Below are 12,921 nucleotides of genomic sequence, written 5' to 3' on the forward strand. Positions count from 1 at the left end.
CCTCAGGAAGAGAGCAGTGCAGGGTTGGGTATCCAGCATCCCCTATGAACTTAGAAAGGGATTTAATGGTAAGTACAAAAATCCAGTTTTCCCTTTCATCCATAGGGGATACTGGAGTCTCTAATACAATGGGGATGTGCCAAAGCTTCCCATGTGGGCGGGAGTGCGTTGAGAATCCTGCAAAACTGCACTGCCAAACTTAGTCCGCAAACATGTCAAAATGATAAAACGTTACACAAATGTGTCTTGCCATCCAAGACGCGGTAAAACAACTCAGCAACCTAGACACCTTACATGGAATGAGCCATCACCGAGGCAGGGACAGACTGAGGAACTGTAATACAAGCCTGACAAGAAAAGTGCAATATATACTAACATCTAGCCTTAGTAGCGAGCCACAGAGACCATCCAAGCTTAATCACATCATCAAGGACAAATAAAGGAGTTTGTCTTCCGTAAAGAAGCCGTCCTGGCTACATAAATATAAAGAGCCCTTTTAAAACCACAAGATAGCAAGATGTTGTAGAATCCTTAAATTAAACCGTAACCACAATAGGTTGGGTTATGTGAAAAGGAGAAACCGCACTCCGCAGCAAAGATAGATGAGTTCAAAGCCCTGCCATGTTCTTATGCAAGATGAGATGAGGATAACGACATGACCAAGCTCTCAATGCAGACATTCTCCTGGCATAAGCCAGAGGAAACAGCAAGGCTGACTTACAGGACAGATATGCAAGGTCGGCAGACTACAAAACTGCAATACCAAGTCAAGATGCCAGGGAAAAGCTTTGGATTAAAGAAACCATGCATGCATCTAGCCTAAAGGTGCCCACACACTAGAAAGATCTGCGATCTTAAGATGAGCGCATAAATTAGCATTGAAATCTTTTGTCCGTCCTGGACAAAAGATTTCAGGCAAGTGCACATCTTTACCAAAGATTTTTCTTAAGATCCTGTGTGCGTTTCTATGGATCTTTTGTTAAATCTTTTGATCTTTCGTGCAGCATGTAAGATCAGAAGATTTAGCAAAGATCCACGGGAGCGCGCATCGGACCGATATCGACCGTTTTTGACTGATTTATCGGAAATCGGCCTATCGGCAAAAAAATCGCTCTAGTGTGTGGGCACCTTAAGGCAATGCAGACCTAGTCCTGCTTCAAACTTTACTGAAGAAGTGGGCAGCAAGAAACCGAAAGGCAGGAAGCTGTTCTCACCCCAGGTGACACCTGCTTTCCAAATTCAATGGAAATGGCTGTAAAATAGCAAGTGTTCTTAACAATGGAAGAGATAACCACAACAGAATCCCGATCTGCCTTAATGCGAACTGAACTCTAGTCTGCTGTGCACAATGAGAAAGGCCTAATGTGGTGAGCCTCAAAATCTTCCTTCGTCTGATTATGGTCTGTTGAACAGCACAACTGTCAAAACGTAGGTCCCAGAAATCCTAATGGACCATACATACCTTGCTGAAGCAGATCTAAGACCAGAGGCAGTATCCCAGGTTTGTCCGTGTCAAAATTAACAGATCTGCAAACCCAGACCTGTGATATCAGTCTGTAGCAAGAAGAATGACACAGCCCCCTTCAGGTTTCCCTCATAAGAGGAAAGTCGTAATGACCAGACATGGCATATAGGGCCTTATTCTAGTTCACTCTTTCTGACAAAATCCTCCTTAGATGGACAAAACCATGTGCACTGCAGGGGGGCAGATGTAACATGTGCAGAGAGAATTAGATTTGGGTGAGTTATTTTGTTTCTGTGCAGGGTAAATACTGGCTGCTTTATTTTTACACTGCAATATAGATCTCACTTTGAAGTAAAATCCCACCCAACTCTAATTCTATCTGCACAAGTTACATCTGCCCCACCTGCAGTGCACATGGTTTTGTCCATCTAAGAAGGAATTTGTCAGAAAGAGTGAACTAGAATAAGGCCCATAGTGCCTATGCTAACTGGCAAGACCACAAAGCTGACAAGGCACTCACTGCCAGGGCCATGGGTGTCAAGTTCTGGAGTATATTGCAAACTCATAGGGCCAGATGTAATAAGCATGGAAAAGTGATAAAATTGAGAGGGATAAACAGCCAGCCAATCAGCTCCTACCTGTCATCTGACAGGCTGTGTTTGAAAAATGTCAGGTAGTAGCTGATTGGCTGGTGGTTTTTCATTCTCCATTTTATCACTTTTCAAGCTTAGTATATCTCACCCATAGTGAGACGAGACTGCTAAAAAAGTAAGGAGGACCCCACCAATCCCAAACTCTTAGAAGATGCTGGTGGAGAACCCAAGGAGTGTTTGTCTGGTGTGAGGACTACCTTGCAACAGTCAACTCACAACTGAAAGTGTCAGAGTGTAATTTGTCTTCTCATTGCCCCTATATAGATGCCACCGCCGTGGGGTAGTCTGATTGAACTTAGATGGGCATCCCTTAAAAAAGAGGAGCTGCCTGACACAATGTCATGCAAGTACTCCTAGTATCAGGATATCAACTAGCAGGGCGGGATCCTTAAGATTTCTGTTGTCTGGCCTGGATTGACAGATTGTGCTGTAGAACCAACACCAGAGGAAAATCTTCAACTGAGTAGATATTGGACCAGTTTGTGGAAGTAGAAGGAGGAATTCACTCCATTTGGAAAGGAGATCCCATAGGGAAAACCCAAAATAAATCAGCCATACAGTGAGGCCTTATATAAGGCCAAACAAACACTTCTAGAAGTTGAATAGACAATTGAGACAACAGGGCTCTGTGGATTCAGTTCTGAGCGTGTAACTTCAGAATGATAATCTCCTGGTGGACGATTATCATTTTGAAGTTACAGGCTCAGAACTGAATTCTCTGAGTAGCTGTAGACTCGGGAAAAGCATCATTAACCCACTGAATAAGTGGTGTGCCAACAGAAAGCATACATGTAATCTCCCTCTAGAAAAAAACTTGGGTGGTAAAAATCACCCCTTATCTGGATGATTTACTCCGGAGTCCACAGATGACCATTGACTCAAACCAACTGGATATAGGAGTCATGGCTTGTGGCAGACCCAATCCCAACTGAGGAAAACATAAGGAGATCCACTCCCACTGTTGCATTCACTATCTAAGAGGGAAACCCCTAATACGGAGGGCTTTCTGGGGTCTGCGATAGTTGGCAGTCATCACTACCAGTTGAATGAATGTACTATAAGACCCAAAAAACAGTCCTCTACATATGAAAGGGATGATCTTTTTATCCAATGATCCAGTTAGGATGCAAGTAGGCTATTTCCTGAAAACGGTATGCCTCCAACAACGTAGGGCGAGGAGTCACTCCTGCCTATTTAAATATATACATATATACATACATACAGTATATACATGTTACCTTCATATGTATTTTAATATACACATGTCCTATCCAGCTTTTAAAAAGGTTTATACCTGTTAGACAGACCAGATGGGTCCTATTGCTGGGCAGTAAATGGAATTCCACATTAGGTTGAAATTTTCTCCCCTCAACAGGGGAGAGGTCTGCAAACCATCAATTGATGACAAAATGCTGACTGAGGTTCCTATTAACCTCTCTATTCTTCCTTTTATCAGGATTGATAAAGAGATACACATGTATAATTACCTATACACAAAATTTATGATATACATACACTACATGTATGGAAAGCAATAGCAGAGAAGATGACACACCGTGCCAATGACTGCCACGTTCTACTCCCACATTACAAGCAAAGCTGCCCCTGGTAGTAAGAGCATCAATCAGCAGCTCCTTACAGAGTCTGAGAGGTCGATCCTATTCGCGCCAAAGGGTGTGAGGTGCCATTCCAACGTGTTTAAATGCTGGCAATGCCACCTGTATTAAGCTGATCTTGCACCCTTCGCTAGGCCACATTTGCTTAAAATTGCTTGCAGCCCTACGGAGGAGACAAATTCCATCTACCGCGACGTGTGCTAGGTGCCATGATTATTCCTATTTGCTAATAGGATTGTCCATAAGTCTTTTAAAGTGGGCAAACCGGTATATCAACGTGACTGAGGTGCTCTACTTCTGTTTCGAGGTGTAGTAGTAACATACATCCGCCTCTGAGACTCATCATAGCGGTCTTTAAAAGAACCAGTAATCTACAAGCTGCACTGTACTATTTGCGAATGTTGAAACCGTTTCTGATATGCTTCAAACATCTCTTCCTTATCTTTCCAAAGCCAGCTGGGCAGAGGTTTGACCTGATCTTAGATAAGGGGACACTCCTGTAGAGTTGAAATCTGAGAAGACTCTCTAATCAATAGCACAAGCTGGAAAATATCTCGGAATTGTTATGGGGCCTACACACAGGGCAACTATACTGAGCGATGCAAAATTGCTCCGTGCACAGCCCTGTGTGTTGAGTGATCTGTCGGGGTCAGTGTTCTCCGGTGAGAAAACTGGCCTTGACTGGTGATCTAACTAGATTTAACGTGTATGCAGGGTCTTCATTGCTATCACTATGGCTCCTACACGGAGCGATGTAGGGTCATTTTTTAAGCGGTCTAGTCAAATTAAGTAAGAAAAGGGGTGGAAATCGCCCTGTGTGTAGGCCTCATTAAACACAGCACAGAGATTTTGCTAGCCCTAAGTGCTATATAACTGATTCACATCTACTACAAACATTACACTGAAACAAACACAGACCAACAGGATTCCTATTAGACTTGAATTTAGGATGTAAAACAATCCACTTTGGCAGAGACATCACTCTCTCTTCATCTTTATTCATTAGCCTGAGATAGTATACTGTTTTGAAAGTAGGGATGCAATAGAGGTGTGGGGGGGGAGGGAGCACAGTCATATGTGTACCCCACATCTGCATGTTATACCTTTTTCTTGACTGATGTGGGATTGTTGGATGCAAGACAGCCAGGGACTGATGTCCCTACAGCCGGTGACGTGGGCTCCAGATCCTGAAGGGTGGGACCGGTTCCCCCGGCTGCTCCCACATAGAAGATGGCAGGGGCCAACTGTCAGCCTTTTGTAGACCTTGGAAAAATAAAAAACTCTGTAGCACCAGAGTGAGTGACCGTCTCTCCCGGGCACATTTCTAAAATTGGTCTGTGGCTGAGCATAGAGGAGGAGGAGCCAGTCACACATATATTAAGATTTAAGGTGCCGGCTCCACTAATCAGCCATCAATACCCCATTGTATTCAGAGACTCCAATGTCCCCTATGGATGAAAGAGAAATATGGTTCTGTGCCTTGATATTTCACAAGAACTTTAGTCAGTGATTATAGTCACAACCAGACAGCCAGATTGTGTCTACTCTACCTATGTACTGAACATTCAGAAACCAATTGCACACCCCCTCCTAGGCTAATATAAACTAGAAACTTATAATAGGTGTTTCTCTTCTTATAAGAGCTTGCCAAGTACAAGAGTACTAGCTGTTTGTGGTCGGCAGTGAGAAGTGGGCTTATGTGTGTTTACTCTGTGTATTTTGATTTTGATACAGGCAGAAGAACGCCTTAGGAAAACTAACCAAGGCTCTCCTGAAGCACAGTCAAAGCAAACAGCGAGAGTGTTGGAACCGTTAGTGCCTTCAAGATCGGAGTCTTTTTCCAATGGGCATTCTGAGCCTGCTCAGCCTGCCATGCATAGGCCAGTGGAACCTCAGGTATGATAGTACTTCGTTAACCATGTCTGCCCTATTCTGTACTACTGTCTTATAAATTATTATCCTTTTTAAATATTTATATTGGCTGCTCAATATAGCTGTATGCGTTTCTTTTTTTTTTTGTATGGGTTTCTTTTCTTTCATTCTATGAAAATACGTTTTCTATGTTTTGGCTGGCAATGGCCATTTTAAATATATTACCCCCAGAATTTTTTTTTAAATATATTCCTGACTGAGAAATAAAGTGATGACTGTGAACTAGAGTATGTGGTATTAGGTTACCTGTAATTTAAGAACTAGTATAATCCATGTCCATAAATCTGTTATTTTCAGTTACAAATCATTCCTATACACTACACATGTTCATTGTTATGTGGTCTTAGTACAAAGATGTACAGTTACATCGCAACCACTTTGTCTTAATGCAGGATTGTATTTAGCAAGTCATAAATTATTTTTAGGTTTTGAGGTTTTTATATATATATATACTGTACTTATACATCTACATCTGTTTTGTACACGAGATGTAAACATTAAACACCCAGTCTCAGCTAACCCCTAGTCCCATCCATCTATTGCACTGGTCAAGGAACACGGTCCTCATTACCCCACGCAGTGCATGTTTTGCAGGTCTCCTCACAGAATGACAAGTGAAATAATTAACTCCACCTTTTAAAATGTCTGTGAGTAATTAGTACACCTGTGCACCTGCTGGGTTACCAGCAAAACAATCACTGTGTGGGGTAATGAGGACCCAGTTCCCTGACCACTGATCTATTCATCCCTAACAAACCTTATCTAAACATTCTGAAAAAACACACCTTTACAGCTTACAAATGAAATGTTGTGTAACAAAATCAGAAGTACAATTTAGATGATGACCACAGATCACCATACACATACAGTCACAGAGCTTTGTTAGTCCTGCACCGTTATAGCCTAATTGCAGATCATGCATCTTGTCAGAGTATAGTATTGAGTTAGAGTTCTTATTTCATTAAATGACTGGCATATAATAACTGGTACGAGTCATTGGGTTGAAGGTCCACAGGCCTTAAGCCAACATCTTAAATAGGTGGACATGGCAAAGGTTGACAGATTTGGAAGGTCGATACAAGCATTAAGTTGGCCATCAAAAGGTCAACAGGATTTTTTCCCCATTTTTGTTTGCCAAATGTTGACATGGACACCGTTTAAAGTGTAACACGTCCCCTCGCATGGCTTGCTGCGCTGGTCATGCTTCGAGCACATTATTTTCTCTCGCCATGCCCTAGTATATGGTAGGGCATAAAATACCACCTGTTGGTACATGTCTTTAAAAAAAAAAATGTGAAAAACTCAACCTTTTGACTACCTTGCCATTGTCGATCTAATGCTGGTGTCGGCTGTCAACCTTAGCCATGCCTGCCTATAATAACTACCAGTAACTAATACATATTTAGTACCAGTGACACAATTATTCCCGGTTAGCCAGCAGTGTGCAGCATAAACCCAGTCCTGATATCCCCACCTGTCCCTGCGTCTTTCACAACTTTTTATGTTGAAGTTTTTGTTGTGTCCTCATAAAGGCAACATATGGTTTCCCCCCAATGTACAGAGACACATTTTATTTTACAGTATGCGATGGTAAGTGTGCAGTTATGAGGCACAGCTGTCCAATTCCTTTAGTATTCAAGGCAAGAAGCTTTTTAAAAAGATCTTCATGACGATGGACTAAAGAAGCACAGTATTAATATCAGTAAATATGTACAAATGGCTTCCGCCCATATTGTACAGTCCTTCACCAAATAAACTCAGAGCGGAAGAATCAGTGAAATTGTCTTACAAAGAGCCCAAATAGCAATGTCTGTTTCATCCATGGATTGCTGTGACCAATGCAGTCAATGCTTGTAGTTGTAGAGACCGCATTCCATTATGCATGTCTAGTAGATGTATCCTGTGCTAATTCCTAATTTAATGAAACTGGAATGGTCTGCAAGAGATGCTAACAAACCAGTATTATTCTTGTCCTATGTTATATGGGACTTTGTATATGTCTGCGGCGTGCATTGGTTTCATTCCCATTCAACCAATAATAAAAAAAAAAATGCTTTGTTTTAGGAGTTCTTTTTAAAGGAGTCGAACAAACCATTCATATGGGTATATTCAATGCCAAATGGCGTGCTATGATGGCGAGCAGTGTCAATAGCTCATGGATCAGTATTCAACTGCCCCCTTCACTAGCTGTTTGCACCTCGCTGTTTCTTTTCAGTGAGTTGGAAACGGCGAGTGCGGACGTCAAAGCATACCAGGGAATCCTCGCCATCCTCTGACAGTGAGGGGTTCCTCGGTACATAAAATATGGGGAGCAGCCGGCGAGGGTGCTGAATTGCTTTTCCTCTCCAACAAACCCACCTCGTTGCCATTTGCCGAGGGCATTGAATACCACCCAATGACAGATGCATGAAAGTAAGGTAAATGACTGTATACACAGTACTGTGGGGTAGATTTATTAAGCTTGGTGAAGTGATAGTGTCTGGTCTTTATCACCAGCCAAATCAGCTCCTACCTGTCTGTTTTCAAACCAAGCCTGTAACTTCACAGTTAGGAGCTGATTGGTGATAAAGTACCAGGCAGTTTATCACTTCACCAAGCTTAATAATACTGCACACCTCTTCCCCCATGGATCAACCGGCCAGCAGTGTTTGCTGTACTTCTTGAACACTGTTTTAATATTTAGTACAAGACTGAGAATGAAGTGAGTTCCATTGTCAGAAAAAATCCTTGCCGTGAATAGCATTATCGATGTAATGTGCAGTACAGGCTACATAAGCTAATTATTGCTAGCATTTCTGACTCCAAATGGATATAGCAGATGTTTAACCACATTATAGACCTCCTGTACCATAGGATTATCCCTTTGTTACATTAGCAGAGTGCAGGATATTCACACAAATGTACAGCTGTGTCCCAAATTTTCTGCCAGCATTTAGTCTTTTAGTAATAGAGTCTTTGTTTTATGTATGTCTCTGCAGTGTTTTTTGTAATCTTGTTTTCAATTGGATTGCCTGCTGTTCTTCTCTAGTGGTTCTAGAACATGGTGGTAAAGTCTAATGCACTGGATGCCATGTAATATTCAGATCATGTTATCAGTGCTCCTCTGTATGAGCCAAATATTTACCTGTACTTTAATAGTTTCACAAGTTTATTTTTTGTTTTAACTTACATTTTTAAATCAGAACAGCAGCAACTTTTATTTTTGTGGGAGACTTGTAATCAGTCCAGTAGAGATGCATCAGTTTGACAGTACGTTTTTTACAGATCATGTTTTTACAAAGCCCTTTAAAATAAAAATAAAAAATCACATATTTTTTAACAAAGAGGCTTGAGGTGGCCATACATCATACAATCTCAATGGATTCTAACATGGATTGTGTGCACACAGTCATACAATTCTGGCCCTGGGGATTGCAGGATTGGGATTGCAGAATCGTCCTGCTGCACGTCAGATCAGTTGGGATTGGGAGCAGATTGCATGTGTTTTTAAGCACATGCAATCTGTCATTAGATGGTTCATACAACCGGGGTCATTTGGCACTCCCTCCCTGACTAGCAGAGAAGAGAGGTGCAGCTTCCGGGGACGGCCCGCGGCAGTGAAGACTCTGGGAAATGCTGAAGTTTCCACAAGGCAGACGGGCGGGCGGTTGAAGAGCGGTGGACGTCATTTTGCTCAATTCTGTCACCACTCTGAAAACCGTTTTCAGAGGATTGCTGCATTCGGGCTATTTAATACAGGTTGAGTATCCCGTATCCAAAATGCTCGGGACCAGGAGAATTTTGGATAACGGATTATTCCGTATTTCGGAATATTTTAATATTTCAATGATGTATTTTGAAGTATCTTGCATTTATGCTGTATAAACACATAATATACACACAAATATATTTTATTACCACATAAAATACACACAAATATATTTTATTTGTTCAAAAAACAAGGTTTCAAAACATGAAACAAAATTTGTGTACTATCTCAGATATTGAATTTGAATGCCAAGCAATCATTTTCTTGCACATATATAGTGCCAGTTACATATCATGTCACCAGTAGTGCTGTTACAAATGTCCCCAGTGAGTTTTTAGCACAAAAATTTTTTTTTCACTTTCTGGAATGTATGGTTTTCGGGGTACTCTTTACCTAGAACGGCGCCCGTCGCGGGCATCGCGGGTACATTTATGTGTGGCCGCGACGCGACCGTCGCGATGCTCGCGATTTCCCATTGAAACCCATGTTAAACATGGAAATCGTGTCGGTCGCGTCGCGGCCGGCCATAAATGTACCCGCGATGCCCGCGACGCGATGCTCCCGATTTCCCATAGGAATCAATGTTAAAAGGCGCGATGGACCCGATTTTACTGTTAAATGGCTCAATCCACCCGATTTGGCCATAGGAATCAATGTTAAATGGGCCACAGAGCCCATTAACCCTTAAATGCCCCCCCAAATTTTTAACGCCACCCCACGATCCACGCCAACCCAAAGCGTGGCGAGCGGCGGCGGTACGCGTCCTCCGACCTTTTCATGCCCTACTATCCACTAGGGCGTGGTGTGAGAATATAATAGTGTGGCGAGCGCAGCGAGCCACCGAGCCCGAAGCGTGGCGAGCGCAGCGAGCCCCGCGAGGGGACGCGGATACCTTCACAGTTATGCGCGTCCCCTCGCGGGCTTCACAGGTGTCCGTGGCGACGCGGACACCTGTGAAGCCCGCGAGGGGACGCGTCTACCTGTGAAGGTATCCGCGTCCCCTCGCGGGGCTCGCTGCGCTCGCCACGCTTCGGGCTCGGTGGCTCGCTGCGTTAGCCACACTATTATATTCTCACACCACGCCCTAGTGTATAGTAGGGCATGAAAAGGTCGGAGGACGCGTACCGCCGCCCCTCGCGGCCTCGCTGCGCTCGCCACGCTTCGGGTTGGCGTGGATCGTGGGGTGGCGTTAAAAATTTGGGGGGGGGCATTTAAGGGTTAATTTGGCCAATTTGGCCCCAAATCGGGTCCATTGAGGCATTTAATAGTAAAATCGCGGTCAATCTGCCGTTTTAACATTGTTCCCTATGGGAAAATTGCGGTGATCGCGGGCATCGCGGCCATCCCGATTTACCCGCGATGACCGCGATTTTTACCCCCGACGCCCGCGATTTCAATCGCGGGCGCCGTTCTAGGTAAAGAGTACCGTTTTCGGAATAATTCGGATAACGGATACGGGATACTCAACCTGTAATGGCATAACACAGCAGATGTGAGCAGATTGGTCCTCCTATCCTTTTGATCCTAGTAGGCCAGCCCCCTATTTAAATGAAGCTTCAATCGTGCAGCAGATGGATTGTATGACAGATTGTGAGTACATTGTGTGTCGAAAAACCACCAAGGACTGCCGGGGAGTTTAAGGGAAATTGGACACAACCATGATTGTAAGACCAGTCTTCCTGATGTATGGCCACCTTTTACCTTTCTGGTGTATACTTTTTCTAGAATATTTTTAGATGAAAGTGTTTGTGCAAAGCCCCTTACACATTAAACGATCATTGCTGATGTCAATATTGGAGGCATGAGCAACCGGGGAGGCAGGAGTCATGCTGCAGCCCCAACATGGCCTTCATTAACGAGGACCTCCCTTGTCTACATGTTCAGACAAGGGAGGGGGTCATTAACTGTTCACTGGATCACACATATTTTACAATAAAGCATTCACGCACTAGCACAGATAGTAAAAGATATTGCTTTTTGAGGACCCTTCTGAGCGATATTTTACGATTTGGTCTAGCGTATATGGGGCTTTAAATTGGGCAGCCCCTTTAAGTAAAATCGCTTTATTTTTCAGACTAGCTTGTCTGTGGAAAATGTTTTCCTTTTTTCAATGTATGGATGAATGCAACATAAATCATTTTATTGCACACTGCATTTGCATGCTGCTCCCTTAAGGCTGACTCTGCCTAAATCTTGTTTAATGACTCGCTAACAGAATGCAATCCATTGTGTTGCCAGTTCGTTCTTCATCCCCTCAATTGCTTCTCCCTTATCTGTCTGTGCTGTTCCTGCCTTTTGTTTTAGTCATTGTCTGACTTTTTAGATTCATTTCTTTTGGAATACAAAAAGTCAGTGATGCCAGTGCTCCATGTAAATGTTTTATGTCTTGTTTTCTTGTAAGGTACAATGGTCTCATCTGGCATCCCTCAAGAACAATGTTTCCCCTGTCTCGCGATCCCATTCCTTCAGTGACCCTTCTCCCAAATTTGCGCCTCACCATCTACGTTCTCAGGACTCACACCCACCCACACGCAGTGAAGTTCTAAGTCAAAGTTCTGACCATAAGTCTGAGACAGCAGAGCCCAACCAAAGGGCTTGGGCTCGATCAGACAGTGAAGAGGTGCCTCCAAGGGTAAGAAGTAGAAGTAGTAAGATGAGCAATTCTTGTGTAAGCAGGGCTATGTTATATGGGGGTAAACTTAATACTGTGTGAGAAACTGGAGGTACTATAGTTTGTCAGAGAATGCCATGTTTCTAAAGTGGCAATAATTTGCAAGGCAAAACCTAGGTTGTTTTTGCCTACAAAATGATTTCCACTTTTAAAAATACAGGCATATCCAGCTTCTCCCACCTTATTGCACCTACCCCTGTGTCTGCACCTGACATTAGTGAGGGGTACTGGTAAACTAATGTTTAAGTACTGATTACATCTCTCTAAGAACAACAACTTACAGTAGATGCTCTAACAAACACCCAGTGATACGTCTCATTTTATCCATTCACTAGAATAATGTACAGCTTAGGGTAGCTCTCAGACCGTCCCATCTCTGTAAAGTAATCAGTTTTATATACATTATACATTTATTTTAATAAAACTACTATATTGAAGTCTATTTTGTGACCGTTGTACATGTCACATAGCTAATATGATATTTCTTCCTTGTTGCAACAAATATCGGTGCTATCTTCCGCACTTTTTTTTTTTTTTTTCAACTATATGTACATTCCTCCACATTCTATTTTGACTTTGCTGCTTTTAACCCCATTACGTTGCTTTACATGTCACATGATAACAGAAGCCATCAATGCTATTCCATGAATCTTGCGCAACAGTGTGTCAAACTTAATGTTAATATAACACAACCTGAATTGTCTTTACTGCAAACCAACATTAACCCAAACTGGGATTTAAAATGTAAATCTCCTATGAACTACTGGTGCTTTAGTTAAGAGTGACTTTCAATCTTATTTTTGCTTAGATATGCATTTAAACCAGTGGTTCTCAGC

General features: G+C 42.7%; 1 protein-coding gene across 4 annotated transcripts in view; it reads left to right on the top strand.

The window, feature by feature from the left end:
• Window positions 1-12,921, top strand: part of MAP4K4 (mitogen-activated protein kinase kinase kinase kinase 4) — a 177,680-nt gene that overhangs the window by 136,409 nt on the left and 28,350 nt on the right. For 2 of the 4 annotated variants that reach the window (XM_083174380.1, XM_083174381.1), the window contains exons 16-17: window positions 5,469-5,630; window positions 11,816-12,046. In XM_083174380.1, coding sequence (XP_083030506.1) covers window positions 5,469-5,630; window positions 11,816-12,046 — 393 coding nt within the window. The remainder of the gene's footprint in view (window positions 1-5,468; window positions 5,631-11,815; window positions 12,047-12,921) is intronic. The other 2 variants (XM_083174382.1, XM_083174383.1) reach the window with 1 other exon arrangement.

The sequence above is a fragment of the Crinia signifera genome, chromosome 2, assembly GCF_055691185.1.
Source record: "Crinia signifera chromosome 2, ASM5569118v1, whole genome shotgun sequence".
NCBI lineage: Eukaryota > Metazoa > Chordata > Amphibia > Anura > Myobatrachidae > Crinia > Crinia signifera.